The sequence below is a fragment of the Clarias gariepinus genome, chromosome 16 (genome assembly GCF_024256425.1).
Source record: "Clarias gariepinus isolate MV-2021 ecotype Netherlands chromosome 16, CGAR_prim_01v2, whole genome shotgun sequence".
In the NCBI taxonomy this organism is placed as follows: domain Eukaryota; kingdom Metazoa; phylum Chordata; class Actinopteri; order Siluriformes; family Clariidae; genus Clarias; species Clarias gariepinus.
In genome coordinates, this window is record NC_071115.1 from 11,252,957 (window position 1) to 11,273,688 (window position 20,732).

Here is a 20,732-nt window from a genome sequence, read left to right on the forward strand (position 1 = left end):
TCTATCTACGGATTGTAATTCCAGTTATTTTAGCAGCTGATGAATATTATGGGTTTCTCTCAAAAAGATTCTGTTTTGAAATCCCTTTAAAAGGCATTCATCATGTAGGTGGTTAGTTATTAATGTTTATGTTGCTTTTAAATACATCCTTTATTTAAATTTGTTGACTTTTGAAAAATGTAAAAATGTAAATATAACAAAATAAATAATGCCGATTTTTTTTTTTAACAATGTTGAACAATGCCTTTTCCCGCATGATGGAGCTCCTTACCATAAGGCAAAAAGTGAGAACTAAATGGCATCAAAATTTTGGGTCCATGGCCAGAAAACTCCCCAGACCTTAATCCAATTGTGAACTGGTGGTCAATCCTGGGCGGACTAACAAAACTGCAAAATTCTGACAAACTCTAGGTTTAATTATCCAAGAATGGTCTGCCATAAGTCAGGACTTGGCCCAGAAGTTGATTGACAGCATGCCGGGGCGAAGTGCAGAGTTTTTAAAAAAGAAGGGTCAATACTGCAAATATTGACTCTTTCCATAAACTTATTGTAACTGTTAATAAAAGCCTTTCACACTTATAAAATGCTTGTAATTATACTTTAGCATACAATCGTAACCTCTGACAAAAAGATCTAAAAACATTTTATGAAAACTAATATTTGTGTCATTCTCAAAACGTTTGGCCTCGGCTTGTTTACAACACTCGGTCATTTTTGGTAGGAGGTTAATCATAAGCACTTTACTGATGACAGAGGTATAATAATTATTTTTGAACAAACTGTGATTAATTCTGATTATAGTTACATGTCAATTTAGAAAAAGGGTGTAGACACTTGTCCTATGTCTCCATGCCCCCACCCCCACCTTTTCCTGCCCTGTCCCCTAAACCATTTCTATTTGTTGGTTATTATATTACAATAAAGATAAAACAAAATCTGACATGATATATCATGTTTTGCCCCCCCATTTTTTTAGGTAAGGGGTGTATTTTTGTATCCACAATATAAAGTAAATGTATGTATTACGTTTTTCTTGTAAAGACAAGGGAAACAGAACATAACAGATGAAATAATAAAAAACACACTATGTTTAAGGTTTAAATTTGCATTTATTGAACAGTATAATTCGTATGCAACTTTCACTAGTTTTTGCTTGTTAGAGCAAATAAAAGTTACTATAATTGAGTGGACATTAATTCATTGGACGTACAGGAATGCTTTATACAATCATGTTTGTCTATTAACTTAAAATATGCCAATAATTATAAAATAATTGCACAGTTCAAATAACTGAAATTATTATTTTTTTTGAATGCAAAGACAAGGGCTTCACCATTACATAACCACTGATGGGAGAAAAATAGAGGGGATGCAACTAACCTTAGAGTGGGAGGGAACAAGTGCTGTGCAAGTATAACTAGAACACAATTTAAGAAACACTTTTTAAATAACGTCTGTAAAAAGTCGTTGGCCTTCTTATCAAAATAAGACATAGCCTATATGCAGTACAGATGATACGACTGATACATTAGAACTGGTAATAGCTCCATATCTTTTGCTATTACTAAAACAATAACTCACACATGTTATTAATATAAATGCTCTTTGATGCTGTATTTGAATTTGAACCCTGTTTTGTTCGTTGAAACGTTGCCCATGTATGAACACACCCACAGAGCAAGAAGTGATAGGCTCTATCTACACAAGGGCAAGCACACTGTGAGGAGTTATTATCAGCTGCCAGAGTTCACATATAATACGTGCTAAACTGGGTGGTGAATTGTATAATACACAAAACACTCTTTTCTTATAAGTTTTTATACTGGAGGTATTTTATAATATTTGTTTGATTGAAACCAAGCCATTTTTTTTATTATTACTATCAGTAATTCTTCTTTTGTAATAATTTATGGAAAAAATTCTGCAGAACTGCAGAAACCACAATGATTTTCATCTAAATGCCCAATGCCCAAATAAGGGTGCCAATCCTTTAATCCATACAGCCCACATATTTTGTTTGCCCAAATGAGCTTGTGTGAGAGGTTATTTTTGCTAGTAACACACCTGTACCAGACAGAGGAGGACTGAGTCTGATGTCTCATGATTTAGAAAAGATAACCGGAGAAGTACAGGCATGACTGGTTTGGTAACCTCTGATCTATCAAAATAAACCTTAATCTAATTGGTTAAACAGTGTTATATGGTCTGTAAAAAAACATATTTAAACTTACAGCTTGACAGCATGATCAAGGCAGAATTAAGAAACTCCTTGTCACAATGTGAACAATAACTTTTTTGTACACTTCCTTATTAAAATTAAATGTTACAGCAAAAATTATGAGATTAAACAAAGTAACATGCTGTGTAATAAATAAAAATGGGTAGGTTGTGTGGTTATGAGTAAAATAATTAACAATATCACCAGAGTGCTCTATTCTGCTTATATCACAGCAGTTAACATTAATATGGCTTAAGGAATGAAATATTTTAAATAAATGAATACACCTGCACTGTTGTGGAATGTTCTATTTTCGAAAGGCAGGTTGATCCAAAATGCAGACACTGGAGACTCCTTCCATAATTGTAAATATTTAAACATTTGTTGAAAATGTTTCACAATCTTCACGTAGTCTTACCACATAAATTTGTTACTGTAGAGACTTGTATGTTTTTGATTAGCCTTAATATTAAAACTATTAACATTAAAAACCACCTAGTTTTTAGGCTCCCATTTGTGCCACTTGAGGACCCTAAGGACCCCTTGAGGCATTAATTGACTCCCAAAGCAATTAATTGATCGCTGAGATCTGGCTAGTTTACACTTCAACCACACCTAATCAGCTCTGTAGCCAGAAAACAGAAACATAAGTTAGATCCTCAGTCATGCTCTTCTGTTCTTTTTAGACAGCAAAGGCTTTCTTCTGGCAACCCTTCTAAATAAACTGTACGTGTTCAGTCTTCTTCTAATTGTGCCGTCATGGACTTTAACAATTAACATGCTCAGTGAGGCCTGTCAGGTCTGAGATGTACCTTGGTGTTTTTGTATTTCTCTCAATATTGAATGCTATGACCTTGGGGTGAATGTCCTGGGACGTCCAATCCTGTGAAGAGTGGCATTTGTCTTAAATGCTTTCCACTTGTAAACAATCTTTCTTGCTGTAAAATTTTCCACAGCAAATTTTTGGAAATGGTTTCATAAGCTTTTCCAGTTTGATGTGCAGCACCAATTGGTTCTCTAAGACCAAGGCTGATGTCTTTCCCTTTTGGCATTGTGTTATCACATACCTGAATGTATAGAAGTCTGTACACCTGTTGATGATCAGTTAATCAAGGACTGATGATAAGCAGCACCTTGCTGCAAAATACGCTCTTAAACCCTGTTGAAGCAGTAAGCATTGTGGATATGTTTTTGGCTTAATATTTCTTAAATAAATAATTGCATGGTGAAAAAAAGTTATATGCTGTAGTTCATCTGAGGTTGTATTTTCCTAATACTACGACCCATTACAATCAGATGATTTTTATTACGTTAAAAAAAACTCTTCTTTGTGCCCAGAGTCTCCTAAATGACTCCAGGTCCCCATGACCCTGTCTAGGATAAGTAATATTGTTGGGGTGCCAATCCATCCCAGGGCACACACACACTTTGGGCAATTTGAGGACTAGCAAGTAGCCTAATCTGCATGTCTTTGGACTGTGGATGGAAACTTGAGGAGTGGCAACAGTGCTAACCACTTCCCCCAGTGGTAGTAAGTATGTCACTGAAATAGCTTCACATCAACTTTATAGCTAATAGACAAAGAACATTTGGGACCTAGCTTACCCAACTCTTTATTTAAGTCTCAAAATGATACTGCGCATGAACAGCTTTAAACTTCAGTAGTTTGAAACCTTTCATTATAGGGGACTGTTGTATAGACATTAAACCAACACTCTACAGTCACCTCTGGGTTCTTGGCAAGGTCTCCTTATTTCCCTTCCCGTCAAGACCCTGTAGCAGGTATGTTGCCCCTGTGTTCTTGCTCTGGCCCTCTTTTTTCCTCCCTTCCCACAAAAAATATAACTAATATGTAGTTTACATATAGTTCTTGCCATAGACATCCCTTTATACTGCCTCAGATTGTTATGAGGTCATTGTTCTTTTTCTTTTTCTCACCTTTAGGATGTTAGATCTCACTTGCACACAGGAGCTTTCTGTTTAACAGCTACAGTAATTAGAGCTACAAGTAACCTGACCTCTAAAGCTGGTGTTAGACTCCGACCATCTCTTTCATCTCTCAAACTACAATGAGCCATTCAGAACTCAGTGGGCACCAGCCTAAGTTTGATTTCCCTTGTTAGATAGATTTGCATTGTCCTCTTGCACAGCACAACATTTGCCTTGCAGTTCCTTCCTGTGTGTATGTAGATTCAGTTACCGTGCATGTAGGAATTGGAGAGGGTTTCCCCTCTGTTCCTCATCTCTCTATTCTTCTTTATTTATTTTTTATCATTCCTTTATTTTACCAGGATAAAAAAAAAAAAATCCAATTGAGATACAAAGCTCTTCCATTGATCCATGGTCAAAATGGCAGCACATTAACTTTCACAAAAAAAAAAAAACACTTTTTAAAAAATACATAAAACCCAAAACACTCACACATCCACTAAAACTATACAAAATATGTACATATTTCCTTTACATAAAACTTACAAAGAGATTTTGAAGAATATTTAAAAAGGGATGTACTTCTAATGTCAAAGTGTTCTGCATTTCATTCCATAATCTAGGCTAAAAAAAAGACAGATTACAAATGTAACAAGGCAATTTACCCAATAATGCCTTGGCAATAAATAACAATAAATGCAACTTTCTTCTCTGATACAGAGAAGGCCAACCAACCAATGAATACAAAGTACAATGATGAGTGCATGTAGAGGCACTTGTCACAAATCATATTGCTGCGTTATACACAGAATCTAACTTTTTTAGTGTAGATTTGCATGCATATAAATCACATCACCATATTCCAGCACAGATAAAAGAGAACTCAAACCCATTCTCTTTTTAACTTTAAAAGGAAAACATTTTTTTAAACGAAAAAGAAACCCCAATTTTGGTCTAAGCTTTTTTAAAAGAGGTTCAATATGAGCATTAAAACCCATCCTTTCATCAGGCCATATGCCTAAAGATTTATAGCTGTCAACTCTTTCTATATATATATATATATATATATATATATATATATATATATATATATATATATATATATATATATACATAGCACAGATTGCAATATCTGGAAAGAATCTTGTAGCAACTCTATCTAAATGTATTTTAGCTGCAGTTATCATTTGCCTAAATCATTTTAATATAATGAAAATAAAATTGGTGCTAAAATGGAACCCTGTGGAACACCTTTATTATTTTCAAATTCTATAGAAGGACAGTTATCAGCAGTTTACAATCTAAGTTTAATAGGGCTTTACAAACTTGTTCCACTGAAATCCAAAATAAAATCAAAACCCTGAGTAGCACTATCTATGTCAGATTTGGCAATCTCTTTTATCTTATCCTTATGTAGGGTTAGTACCAAAGGGTGAACCAACAACAATAAAATAATTATTAAAATCATTAACAATGTTCTTCTTTCCTTTTATAATTTTATCTTTTATCAGGCAAACTAGTAAAAAAAATTTAAACCAAAAGCTGATTTAGTAAACTGCCCAAATTTGGTAGAATCATTAAAATTTTCTTTTAACATCTTTAAATATAATAATCGCATTTAGAGTTCTTTACCAATTTAGTACAACTATTTCTTAGTGCCCTATAATGTACCCAGTCCAGCTGATTTTATATGAAAGATCAGGAAAAAATAGCACATAATTGTTAAATGGAAGGAAAATGATAAATGGTTTTTTTTTTTTCAAATAAAAATCTGAAAAGTGTTGCATGCATTTGGATCAGCCACCTTTACTCCTAAAGCTACCCCTAACTAAATCCAGTGAAACCAATTGCCTTTAGAAAGTAATTTAATTAGTAAATAGAGTCCATCTGTGTGTACTTTAATCTCAGTATAAATACAACTGTTCTGTGAAGCCTTCAGAGGTTTATTAAGATAGGTTAAGATAAGATAGGATTTATTGTCATTGTATCATTACCTGTAAATGAAATTTTTGCAGTGTCAATAGTCAAGGTGCAGCAATCATCCTTGCCTTCAACATTCAGCAATAAAAACAAAAATACATAAAAAAAACCCCTATTTCCAAACACATTCATTAATTCAATTTCATATTCCCACCTATTATACATTTTCATGTAACGCATTCCATGTTTTTTGGTTATTTAGTGCAGTTATGGCTGTTAGAGAACGATAGTGAACAAACAGCATCATGAAGCCCAAGGAACACGCCAGGGATAAAGTTTTGGACAAGTTTAAAAAAAGGTTAGAATATAAAAAATATCCCAGGATTATCTCAGGGAGCACTGTTCAGTCCTTCATCCGAAAAATGGAAAGAGTACAGCACAACTGCAAAACTTACCAAGACATGGCCATCCACTTAAACTGACAGTCCGGGCAAGAAAATAATTATTTAGAGAAGCAGCCAAGAGGTTCATGGTAATTCTGGAGAAGCTGCAGAGGATGGGAGAATCTGTCTATAGGACAACCATTAGGCATGCACTCCAGAAAAATGGTCTTTATGAAGCAGTGGCAAGAAAAAAGCCATAAGAAGTCCCGTTTACAGTTTGCAACAAGTCATGTGGAGAGCACAGAAAACATGTGGAAGAAGGTGCTCTGTTCAGATGAGTCTTTTTGGCCTAAATGCAAAACGCTTTGTGTGGTAGAAAACTAATACTGCACATCACCTAAAAACACCATTCCCACTGTAAAACATGGTGGTGGCAGCATCATGTTGTGGGGATGCTTTTTTTCAGCAGGGACAGAGAAGCTGTTCAGAGTTGATGGGAAAATAGAAGGATTCAAATACAGGCAATTAGTTTCTGGTGATGGGAAGTTTGAATCATTTATTGACTTGGTTCCTTTAATCTCATTCATCAAAATGAATGACTCTTTTTTGAGTCATTTAGTTCATTTCGTACTTTTGATCAGAAATAAAATAAATAAAATGTTGCCTTTTCAATAAAAAGACCCCCAATACATCTACATATACAAATTTTAGCTACAGTTCTAGTAATAAAGGGCATATTATAATAAACAGAATGTGTAGCTCACCTCTTATAGTTCTTTTGAATCTATTGCATCACATAGCATCTATGGGAGTCATGTGACCAAAGAACGAATGACTCGGGACCTGAAGACTCATTGAGGAAACCGTTCAATTCTGTTTCCTGTGTACTGAACTGCATAGCGTCTATGGGAGTCATGTGACAAAAGAACAAATGACTCGGAGTTAGAAGAGTTGTTGAGAAAGAATCGCTCAATTCTGTTTCCTGTACATAACCTACAGAGATTTTGCAATGATTTGCACATGCGCGCCCAGTAGAAAATGAACGAATCACTCTCCGAGACTATTTGTTCTTCTGAGTCACATAAAAAATTCATTCAAAAAGAACGAATTGTTCATGAACGACCCATCACTATTGGTTTCAATAGATTTTAGTTAGTGTATCGGAGTAAAGAGGGTTGAATACAAATGCATACCACACTTTTTAGATTTTTATTTGTAAAAAAAAAAAAAAAACATTTATAAAAACCATTCATCATTTTCCTTCTATGTTACAATGATGTGTCACTTCCTGTTGGTCTAAAACATTCCCAATCAAATACATTTACATCTATGGTTGTAGCATGAGTATGGATACTTTTGCAAGGCACTATAGGCATAGAAAGCACACAGGTTATTTTCATATCCAAAAAGATCAAACAATTCCAGGAAACCAAGGTTGGTCAGGCAGGTTCTAAGATATGCAAACACATGTCGGCTCTGCACTCACTAAATTATCCCGGGGGTTCAGGAGAATCAGTTTCCAATAGAACGAATTAGATTGCAGCTAATTTAAACTCAGAATTCGTGGCTTACTTTGTTGGTGTAACAAATTAGGCGGAATCAGGACAGATCAGGCTTTCAGAGTCAAGGCAGGCATCAAAGAAGGCATCAGGAAACTCTAACATAGAATTCTCGCAGAGAATGTCAATCATCAAGAGGATTGGAGCAAAAGTGTATATCATGACAGTCCAGACCTTAATCTAATTGAGAACTTTGAGATGTGCTGGAGAAGGCTTTACTCAGCAGTCTGACACTTCGATTATCAATGCAAGATCTTGGAGAGAAATTATTGCAACTCTAGATGGAAACAAATGGTGCAACATTGCATAAGTTTATCAATACTTTGCTGCAATATAAAAGGCAGTCCAAGGAAATATTAGAGTCTGAGTCTTATTTTTTGGCCAGGCATTATATAAGCCTGAGGAATTGCAATGCATATTTTCATGTTGCTAATTTCCATTTGTTTTTCAGTTTTGGGGGTTTGCTTTCCCAGAGTATGAAAATTTCCCTTTCTAATATGCTCAAATTGGAATCAAGTTCATATTTCAGCAATATCTCAAGGGATGCATGTAGCTGTTTCATGGTGAACTCAACAGTGGTGGGTAAAGTACACAAATCCTGTACTTGAGTAAAAGTAAACATACCCCATACAAAATATTACGCAAGGTTATTTCATCCATTTAAATTTCTACTTAAGTAAAATTACAAAAGTACTTATAATCAAATTGATTAGAATATCAAAAGTACTGAGTTTGTATTAGCTTACCGTACCAACTGTAAACATGCTGCAACCATCTGTAGACAGTACATCTGTAGACTCCTACATTTAATCTGATTATAACTTTATATTTATCCAAATTCCTTACCATTATCTTTAAACATTTCTTTTGCTCAATATAAAAAAATTAACAAGACAGCTTTTTTGTTCTAATGTTATACACCCCGTTATCTGACTCGTTTTTTCAATGTTATTGTCTTTTATTTTGTTTATGTCGTGCTAACAGCGGGGAAAATAACCACTGACCATTGATAATCTCCCACCATCTGGGACACAAGATCTCACCCCGTGGGGTCAAAAAGATCACAAGAACTGTGAGCAAAAATCCCAGAACCACACAGTGGGACCTAGTGAATGACCTGCACAGAGCTGGGACCAAAGTAACAAAGGCTACCATCAGGAACACACTGCGCCGCCAGGGACTTAAATCCTGCAGTGCCAGGCGTGTCCCCCTGCTTAAGCCATTACATGTCCAGGCCCATCTGAAGTTTGCTAGAGAGCATTTGGATGATCCAGAAGAGGATTGGGAGAATGTCATATGGTTAGATGAAACTAAAATAGAACTTCGTGTTTGGAGAAAAAAGAATGCTGAGTTGCGTCCAAAGAACACCATACCTATTGTGAAACATGGGGGTGGAAACATCATGCTTTCGGGCTGTTTTCTGCAAACCTCCGTCTATCCGCAAGGGCAGTGAAGACGAAACTGGGTCTTTTAGCTTGACAATAGTCCCAAACACACCGCCCGGGCCATAAAGCAGTGGCTTCATAAGAAGCATTTCAAGGTCCTGGAGTGGCCTAGCCAGTCTCCAGATTTCAACCCTATAGAAAATTTTTTGAGGGAGTTGAAAGTCAATATTGGCCAAAATATCAGCAACAGTGTGTGTAAACCTTGTGAAGACTTACAGAAAACGTTGACCTCTGTCATTGCCAACAAAGGGTATATAACAAAGTATTGATATGAAATTTTGTTATTGCCCATTACTTATTTTCCACCATAATTTGCAAATATTCTTTAAAAAATCCTGTGATTTTGCTATTTTTTCTCTCATAGTTGAGGTATCCCTATGATAAAAATTACAGGCCGCTTTCATCTTTATAAGTGAGAGAACTTTCACAATTAGTGACTGACTAAATACTTATTTTCCCTGCTGTATGTGTCTTATTTTACTCTGTTGCTGCCAATTGTGCTAGCTTAAAGAACTTCTGCATCCCTCTGGATGGTTTAGACAGTATGGACAGTGATATTGATCATTATGTCAAGGATCAAGCCTCTGTGGGCACCGTGAAGGTTGGGTGTTCACAGTCCTCTACACAGTATTCTCAGAAGAATGAGTCCACTCATGTCAAGAATGGTGATACCAATCCTGCACCCACCAAATGACGTTGCATACCCACTCCTTACCCGCATGTCCCTTCGCCCGCAGTGTCTGAGGTTAGCGCTGATCTATTGCCAATTTGTTATAATGTTGGCATTTAAACCGATTTCAAAGTGTTTGTCAGTACACAAACTGGTGATAGTGTTACTGTTGGCACCCAAACCAATTTTACTCCTGCGCTGACACGTTTCAACTTTTATACCTCTCACTGAACTTCCTATGACTGTTGTTCTTGCTCAGAGAGTATTGCCTACTGATATGTGATGTCTCATCTGTACACTTCAGGTGCATATATACAGTGGGGCAAAAAAGTATTTTTTTAATCAATTAAAAAAGTATTTTTTTTTATTTATTAAAAATCTTTGCTCGTCTTGCGGAACACTCGGAAACCACGTTACTCGCAATCCGAGGTTTCACTGTATATAATTAAATTATTCCATATATTCTTAAGTTAAACCAAATTTATTTTAATCGAAAAGCTGTTCACTTTTCTGTTCACTGACAAGATCACTTAATCACAAGATAATAGTTAAAATAAGTATAGCATACTTAGTTAAAATGTTTTTAAGGCATGTTTTTTCAATAAATTGGTCATTTTGGGTGCTTACATATTTGGCTGGTTAAATGACAGTAAGGCTGGTGATGACCTTAATTTGTTATTTACCTAGTTATAAATCTTGCTGTAAATTACCTTTTTGACAGTTAAATTGAAAATGAATCAGATTGCCTGCATTTTAAATAAAGTTAGAATCAATGAGCAGTTGGTCATCATGCCAATAACAAATTCCTTTATAAATGATTCAGTCTACTTCTATTGCTAAAACAGATGTCCAGTGCTTTAGTCTGAAGATCACCCAGGTCTGTTGTAGTTTGCCTAAGAACATCCTCCGTTCTCGCAATAACATGACTAGGTCTGTCTAGCATTCAGCATCTGCAGACAATTACTTTACTAATTATTCATGATGTGAATTGTTGTCTAGATATTTTAGTTGTTGTCTTAGTTATTTTCCCTAAATTCTTACAAAGGGTTAAATTATCTAATCAAATTTATTAGCAGATTTTAATTTTTATACTCTCATTTACTGTTTGTATAGTGATCAGAGGTGGGTAGTAATGAGTTAAATTTATTCCTTACATTTACTTGAGTAGCTTTTTAAAAAAAAATACTTCTATGAGTAATTTTACTGCACCATACTTTTTACTTTTACTTGAGTAGTTTTGTGAAGAAGAAATGCTACTCTTACTCTGTTACACTCAGCTACGCTAGACTCGTTACTTCGAGTTGACTCCATTTGACCAATCAGCTGTAGTAACAATAACTACATGTAGTCTTAATACCACACACACATATATATATACACACAGTATATATATATATATATATATATATATATATATATATATATATATATATATATATATATATATATATATATATAAAATTATTATAATTTATAATAATTATTGTAATTTCTAAAAAAAACAACTAATCGGACATTACGCTTGAAACAGTTACTCAGTACTTGAGTATTGTTTTCACAGAATACTTTTTTACTCTTACTTGAGTAATATTTTAGATGACTACTTTTTACTTCTACTTAAGTAATATTATTGTAAAGTACAGCTACTCTTACTTGAGTACATTTTTTGGCTACTCTACCCACCAGTAGTGGTGGCCAATAGTATTAAGACTATGTTAACATATGCTATGTATTATAAACATAGATTTCACCAATTAGCTCTCACCTAGAGAGAGTTTTGTGAATTAACATCAGCTGAACAAATATGTAGCAGCACTTTTACTTTGTGAAGACATGATGTCCACCTCTGCACAAAAACACAAACAAACAAAAAAAACTAGGAAATTCTGAAGTGAAATAACTTTGATTTGATTTATGCCCAGCCAGATCTAGTAGTTTTAAAAAAATGAAGGACTTCATAGATAGTTCTCAACTGAGCTGTGAGAGGCCTGCTCATGGGTTACTATTGACGAGTTCAAGTCAAGTTGGGATTCATAGACAACAAGTTCCAAGCAAGTCCTAATTACAGTTTTTTCTGATTGCTTAAACAGTAATAATGATTCCTGTAGCACAATTTCTAAAATTATTAATAGTTGTAGAAAAACTATTCACTGAGTTTGCAAAATTAAAAGCACAAACACTGCTTTGCACACAGTTTGCACTTTTATAACACACAATTTGCAAATGTATAAATACAATCTAATCCACAGCACTCCTTTTGCAGAACTGTAAACACAACTCAGTACTTTACACACAATTTCCAAATTATCAGAACACTCCTAGTAAAACTATACACATTTATGGACATTTTTTACACTTTTTGTGTAACTGTTTGACCACACTGCACATGTGAAAACAGTTTTATATAATTAGTTCACTTTGCAATCAGCTTGAGCACTATAAATAAGCCACAGGTAAGCTTTCAATGTGGAGAACAATGGAGGGCAGACTGAGAAGAGTGAGAATTAGAGGAGGGCGAGGAAGAGGAAGAGGACGAGGACGTGAAGGAGCAGGTGGAAGAGGAGGAGGACAAAGACTAGGAGGTGAATTTAGAGGAAGAGGACAAGGAGGTGAAGAGGAAGGAGGAAGGATAAGAAGAATCAGAATTCCTGATGACATCAGAGCAACAATAGTAGACCATGTAATCAACCATGGAATGACCCTAAGGGAAGCTGGCCAACGGGTTCAGCCTAACCTCAGCCGCTACACTGTAGCAAGTATCATAAGGACATTTCGAAATGAGAATCGGTTAGTACAGTTACTTCATACTACAGTAAGTTTTCTAGTAGCACCATACCCTAATGAAAAACAATACAGTACTTGACATGTAAAAACTGAATTTGTTACTTTACAGAGTTGCTAGAAATCCAGCATCTGGGGGCAGACAAAGAATGTTCACTGAAGAACAAGAGACTCATATAGTCAATATGGTGTTGGCCAATAATTCCATTAGGCTGCGAGAAATACAGCAGCGCATAATAGAGGATACCATCACATTCCAAAACATAAACAACGTGAGCATCTCTGCATTATCTCGTGTACTGGCACGAAATAGAATAAGAATGAAACAAATTTACAGAGTCCCTTTTGAAAGAAACAGTGAGCGCATAAAACAACTGCGATATGAATATGTTCAGGTAAGCTATAATATCATTGGTACTGAATGTGGAAGTCCATCCTGTAGTGCTGTGTATGAACCTGCTGTGCTGCATTTGTTTTGTCTTTTCCAGAGAGTGATGGAGCTAGAGGCAGATGCCATGGGTCATGAACTGATTTATGTAGATGAGGCAGGTTTTAACCTAACTAAAACAAGGAGACGTGGCAGGAACCTTATTGGACAACGTGCTATAATCAATGTGCCAGGACAGCGTGGTGGTAATATAACTATGTGTGCAGCTATGAGTCAAAATGGTGTTGTGCACCATCATGCAATCCTGGGCCCATATAACACTGCACACATTATTACATTCCTGGATACCCTATATCATACACTCACTAATGTTCAGAGAGCAGAGCAGATGAGATATGTTATCATATGGGACAATGTTAGCTTCCATAGGGCTGCTTTGGTCCGCAACTGGTTCACAGATCACCAACTCTTTACTGTACTAAACCTCCCCCCATATTCTCCATTCCTGAATCCAATCGAAGAATTCTTCTCTGCCTGGCGCTGGAAGGTCTATGACCGTCATCCCCATCAGCGCATGGCTCTTTTACAGGCAATGGAAGAGGCATGTGAGGATATTGACCAGGCATCATGTCAGGCCTGGATACGGCACTCAAGAAGATATTTTCCACGGTGCCTTGGACAAGAAGACATTGCTTGTGATGTCGATGAAATTCTGTGGCCGGACCCAGAAAGACGACATGATTGATATTTTTTCTCTCTCTCTCTTTCAGTGAAATTGTATGTTTTTTTGTGCTTCGTTTTGATATGTATGAATAAACATTCATACTTACAGTAAGTAAAATTTGAATCCTTGTGTGTTTGTATGACAAAATTATGTCAAAAGTATTACTTCAAATTCACCTACCTTGTGCACAGAGAAAGCAAAAGCCAGATGTGTTTTTTATTTATACCATCAGTGTGTAGTTGGCACTTTGTGTGCTTATAAATATGATGGTTAGTGTTAACTGTTTGGTACAAAAATACCATTTTTACAAAGGTTTGTAGAGTTAAACAAGATGTATACTCTTTTGCAAGAGAACTAAAATGTTTTGATAATTGGGTGAAAGGTTTTCTTATTTGTGTGTAGAGTTTTGCAAAAATAGCCAATAGTTACAAAAAATGTGCTTAAGCAATCAGAAAAAACTGTAAAAAGAAAAAAAAAAACATCTCTGACAAGAAGCATGCTGAGTCATCCTCCAGTGTACATATTTTCCTCTTTTCTGTTCACTGAGACTTACTCTTGATTGACAACCACTTTTTGTTATTCATTTGTTAGAGTATGATCTCATTATCATGAGGTTTTAATTATCCTATGTACAGTATGTATGGAAACTAAAATGAGCCCTGATCACATAATCATGTTGTTTTGTCTACCAAGCCTTACAGACTATTCTATGGAACCATAGAGTTGAGCCTGTAAACACACACTCACACGCGCATGCACATAAAAAAATCAGTTTGAAGCTCAATCCATAGTTTTTATTCATTTATATTAGCAGGGCAATATTTTATTTTATTTATAAGTACTTAAATATGTAAAACAAGATGTAACTTAAAAAAAGAAAGATAAAGAGAAGATAAAGAAAAGAAATTACTGCATCCCTAATCACCTATTTAATAAGCAATGCGTGCCGGTAAGTGTAAGACATTTGCACATAATTTGCATAAAAGATAAGAGAATTAGTTCCTGCCCATCCCACTACCCTGTCCCTCATATTTTGTCTCTCTGCTTCTACAATAGAGCGATTTGGAATAAAGTGTTTCATACCATAACCTTTCGCATTTTCAGCTATAGTAATCATGTAAGTCCAAAATGTTTAGTCCAGAAGCAGAGAAAAAAATATGACACACGGGGAACTGAAAATCTAAAGTGTCATAGTTCTTATAAAATTATTATGAGATGTGCTAATCATAAGAGTGGGCAGTGGCTAAAGGTCAACATGCTAGGAGATGACGCAATCCTTAACGCATCTAGTGAGCTTCTTAGGCGTGCCATCCTGAGCCTGGATAACAGCAGCCACCACCTGGAGAGATTTATAGAAGAAAAGGTACACTTGGCAAATAAAATATATTTACAAAATACAATTAAAAACACTTTTATTTTAACAATTGGGATCACTTTCTAACTACATGGTTAAAAAAATCGGTTTCCCAGTCACACTTACATCCTCCTCATGAGGAAATCCTCCCATCTCTAGTTTGGAGAACACAAGATGGCCATTGATCTCAACCTCGAAACATGCTGAAGAGAAAGGAGACAGCTTTGATTTGACTCAGAGCTATTAAAAACTGAAATTAAATTGATCAGTCATTTTTCTGCCTTCTGTAATGCTCGCTCATCACAAAGCAGTTTTATTTTCAGTATTAAATCAATGTTGTTGTAGATTACACACTGCATTAAAAATCTATGTAGCATTAAATTAAAATAATACACCTATATTTAATGCTAGGGTTATTATAATTTATATATTGAATTAAATGGAAAACTGCTTGCCATTTCTTGCACATTGTCTACTATATACACAGTACACAACTAATGATTACTATATTGATAATGATTATACATTACTATACTTAATATATTAAAATGTTTTACATTTAATATTTAATAAACTATATAGAACAAAAAGTCATGTTGAATATGATAAAAAAATATGCAGACACTTAAGTATTGCACCCCCACATGTATGACAGTCACTAATAGACATTAATAATGAAGAGAAGGTGTATAAGAGACAGACGTGGCTCACTTTTCCTCACCACAGTCCCATTAACCACTGCATCTGGAACTTTGGCCATGATGGCTTGTCTCAGGCTCTTGAAGCGCTTTTTGCAGACTCATCTTTCACTGCCGGACACACGCACACGCACACACACACATACACAGAAACATATCTGTCAGATATCAAATAAACTTCCTATTTCCTTTGAATTTAGTGCCACATCAAGAATTTGTTTTGCTGGTCCAGTAAAATTAGTTTAAAACTAATTTAAAACCAGTAAAAGTTTAAAACCAGTAAAAAAAAAAAAAGAATATTACAGCCAACATTTAATAAGTCCTGTTTTTTTTTTTTATCTAAGAATGCTGACATTCTCTCATAATATGACAAAACACAAATTGTTGGTGAAAAATTTTTAAAACTCGAATAATTGTATGGTGGCCCCAATCCTGTTATGTACCACAATCTACTCAAAGCAATGAACAATTTAAACACAGTTACATCTGAGATTGACCATTTTGGTAGCGAACATAACATATTTCTTAATATGACTGAAAAAGATAGATTGATTAATCTTACCCGTATTTAATGTTTATATTCACCATTGTTTATATTCACTTTAGGTTCACTCAGCTCAACTGCTTCCTGCTCTCTAATGACAGGGCTACGTTCTGCACTTTTGATCATATTCAGGTAACTGTATCACTTAGCTGAATAACAGGCTAACAGGCCACACCCACAACCACACAAGAGAAGGGTGAGAGAGACAGAGAGAGAGAGAGAGAATAGCTATGTAAAATAGCGCATCAATAGTTTTCTTTCAATACTAAATTTCCAATACTATAATATTTATCCCTTAATACTTAATTATTTTATTATTTTATTACCAGTTTATTAATATAATAATATTATCATTATTTATTAATAACGTAAAGTTTGCAATCTTTAAAAGGCATGCAATAAGTAGAGAATAGACCATTTGGGGTTGTTTTTTGTTTTATTAATAGGAATATAACCAATTATATGGTGGTGCGATTTCACATAACAGATCATCCTGAAGGGTCTTTTTTCTCTTATACCACAATTTGTCACCTAAAAAAAACAACAAAAAGGTAGTCCTCTGTTACAAAGTCAAAGTTAAAAATTTATTTAATTTATTAATGCTTTTGCACAAACTCTTACATAATTCTCAACATTTAATTTATACAACTCCCCTCTCAAATGCATAACTACTGTAGGTAATTCATGTGCAGCAAAGATTCCACAATAAATTAAAAAACATTAATTGCAAACTTAATCAGGAAACGTTTAATTTCAAATCAGTGGGCTAAATGTGTTCATCACGACTTATAAATCCTGCAGTATGAACTTGACAGACAGAATCTTTCTGTACGTCTTGTTTTCTTTGTTAAACAAACACATTACTATAACCATAAGTAAACTATAAGAAAATAAAACAAATTATAAAAATGGTAAAAAATATATCAAGAAAAAATATATAAGAAATATAAAAACCTATCTGTACAAAAGACAAAATAGCTAGATGGAAATAAAAATAGAAATAAATGGAAATGTCCAGAAAGTGTGCAAATGTGAAATGTCCATGAGTGTCCGGTCTATAGCGTACCGGGGTATGTGCATCTGTGCATGGGTGAACGGATGAATAATGTCCATAAGTGTCCATTTCTGTGCGGTGTGCAAAAACACAGAGATGATTAGTCCTGTATGAAAATGAAATGAATCCCTCTTTTTTTAACCAATGGAAGCCAGGAATTAAAAATTTTATGTTTCTGGACAAACACAGATTGACAACTCTATGAAGATAGCATTTTCCTATTGGTTAATGTTTTGGTTTATTTATTTATTTTTCAGAGACAGCTCGGCCTGGTTTTCTGTCGGACATGAGGGTAAAAGGCAATACCATGTTTCACCACACATTCACAACATAACATGGGGTGGCCCTGTTTCACGCCCTGTAAAATGCAGTCAGCAACAGCACAGAGGTGTTTATTACCGAAATAACTCTGTACAGTCTGAGAAAGCTGGAGGAAGCCCGGCTTCCGGATGAACACACCACTGGAGACTCCATCCGTAAATGTTAAAGCAACCATCTCCATTACCATTTCAAAACTGTCCATAGATGTGGGAAGTCAGTTCACAAGTTCTACTTTACACCACTGTCAGAGCTATACAGTGGTTACTCACGCGAAATGTCTATGACTGCCACGCACTCTGTCGCGGCAAACGGCAACAGCCAAAATAAATCAGTCGCAATTCAAAGTAATTTGTGAAATGACCGCCAGGTGGCGCAAGGGGACATTTTGCAAACGGCTGCAATTAATTTAGTTTAGACAGACTCTATGTTTCTTTCTGTCTACTGTTATTGTTATTATTAAAGAAAATAGCACAAACAACAGCTCAAGGGCTTGTAAAAACATTTATATTTTTAACGGTAAAAATGTCAATTTTGGAGTCAGTGGTCTGAGCACAACGTAATGATCTTTGTATGATAAAATGACTCGTGGCAGGAATCTACAAGAGGCGCTTCAGTTTCAAATAATCATTTAACGCTAAACCCAAACAGAAAAAGAACATGATAATAACAATCTAAAGAATAACATTTATCTTGATTTTAGCTGTTTATGTCCAGCATTGAATAATTATTTAATTATTATTAATTAAAGCTGCTCACATCGCGCACTTTTATTTTAAAAAATGCAGTGTTTAATCAGCAAGTATATGTCGCCTCTCTTTATGATAGATGAATAATCTGATTTTTCGAAGCTGTTTGTGTCGGCTCATATCTGGAGCATTTTGATCAAAGTGGAGATGAAAAGTGAAAGTGTGTAACAACAACACAGCACAATGCATGTGAGTGAATGGCTGAAATGTGGTTGTGAATAAGCCTTTTAGTGAAATATAACAAACACACATTTATACGTGTTTAATAAGCGGTCTTTGTGGCGCTGTGCGAAACGCACACCGATGTGAGCCGCTTTATTTCAGATGGTTGTGAATCGAGCGAAAATAAAAAACAATACAAGGCGTGTTATGATAAGGAAAGTTTCTATCTCTTCCATTCCAGTGATTCAAAAACGGTAAAAATGTCAATTTTGGAATTCACAGACGCTTAGTGGTCTGAGCACAACGTAATAATCCTTTGTATGATAAAATGACTCGTGGCATGAATCTACATGAAAGGCTTTAGTTTCAAACAATCATTCAATAACATGATAATAATAATCAAAAGTAAAATAATATTGTTCTTTTTGCTGTTTATGTCCACCATTTAATAATTATTTAATTATCAATAATTAAAGCTGCTCATATCGCGCGCTTTCTCTTCAAAAAATGCAGTGTTTAATCAAGTATATGTCGCCTCTCTTTATGAAACGATATGACCTCATGTCGGCTCATATCAGAGCATTTTGATCAAAGGGGAGATTAGAAGGGGAAAAGTAAAAGTGTCTACAAATAAACATAACACAATGCATGTGTGTGAATGGCCGAAATGTGGTTGTGAATTAATCTTTTGGTGAAAGTAAAATGTTCGCAAGAACCCGCGGCGCGCACGTGCGCTCTATCACTTTGCAGAGTTTTGATGTCAGATGAACGCACGCGCCGATATGAGAAATTTATAAGAGATTTCTCTTTCTCAGAAATATAACAAACACACATTTATACGTGTTAAATAAGCGCTGTCTTTGCGGCGCTGTGCGAAACGCACGCCGATGTGAGCCGCCTTCCTATCTCAGTCATAATATACAAATATGTTTTAGCTGTGTAGTGGACCGCGCGTGCACAACCTCTCGCGGGCGAGTCTCTGAATACACCGTTTTTAACGGGGTGGGGATAAGAAACACCGCACCGGCAGAACTAGACTAATGATTATGAATGCGTCGGGGAAAACAGCAAGGAAACTGACTGGCCATTTTAATAATTCATTGATAAGTTGATGTCTTTTCGTTTCGGCTGTGAGTGGATGCGCTGTAGTAATCCACGTTTCATACGAATTACATAAGCTGATTTTTTTCCTATTAGTTTATATAAATGTAACGTCGTGGTTATTGCAACAGGCAAACCCACAGACAACTACACCACAGGTTTCCAGTCAGGCAGGCCCGCGGCCACCCTCATGTGCAGTTGCTAGGCAACGCCGCCATGATGGCAATTAGGGGAAGGCATGACACCTGGATCCATGCCTATATAGACCCCCAACACGAAGCATTAGGCGTGCGGACATTTAGGAAGCACCAGGGTGTGGATCGTTGCTCCGGTATAGGAAAAGAAAAGAAAAGAAAAGAAAAGAAAAAGAGAAAAGAAAACTGAAAAGAAAACTGAAAAGAAAACTGAAAAGAAAAGAAAACTGAAAAGAAAACTGAAAAGAAAAGAGAAAAGAAAAGAAAAGAAAGAGAAAAGAAAAGAAAGAGAAAAGAAAAAAAAACTGAAAAGAAAAGAAAAAGAGAAAAGAAAACTGAAAAGAGAAAAGAAAGAACTAAAGGTCAATAAGAAGAAGTAACCCTGTCTGGAGGGGACAGGAGATTCAGTTATATACTTTAGGTTTGCTCTTTGTCCCGTTTAATTAATAATCCCACGTTATCTTCGAACGGGAGAAGACTCCTGTCAGTGTGCACAATCACTTTAATTATTTATTAAAGAACATTATGATGATCATAACAG

The 20,732-nt window shown here is 35.4% G+C and overlaps 1 protein-coding gene and 1 long non-coding RNA gene across 3 annotated transcripts; one reads left to right on the top strand and one right to left on the bottom strand.

Annotated features, from left to right (window-relative positions):
- The first annotated feature begins 12,197 nt into the window (after positions 1-12,197).
- On the top strand, positions 12,198-14,457 carry LOC128544801 (uncharacterized). 2 transcript variants are annotated; one of them, XM_053515075.1, is made up of 3 exons: positions 12,198-12,911; positions 13,018-13,300; positions 13,394-14,457. In XM_053515075.1, the coding sequence occupies exons 1-3, from the start codon at positions 12,589-12,591 to the stop codon at positions 14,036-14,038; spliced, it is 1,251 nt and encodes a 416-aa protein (XP_053371050.1). In that variant the 5' UTR covers positions 12,198-12,588; the 3' UTR covers positions 14,039-14,457. The 2 variants fall into 2 exon arrangements, with proteins under 2 accessions (XP_053371050.1, XP_053371049.1); XM_053515074.1 differs by having other exon boundaries at positions 13,018-14,457.
- A 357-nt stretch (positions 14,458-14,814) lies between these two features.
- On the bottom strand, positions 14,815-16,736 carry LOC128545041 (uncharacterized). The gene is made up of 4 exons (XR_008365827.1): positions 16,632-16,736; positions 16,083-16,180; positions 15,498-15,574; positions 14,815-15,356 (listed from the first exon to the last, which is right to left on the bottom strand). It is a non-coding gene; the product is annotated as an uncharacterized LOC128545041 (long non-coding RNA).
- Positions 16,737-20,732: the final 3,996 nt, after the last annotated feature.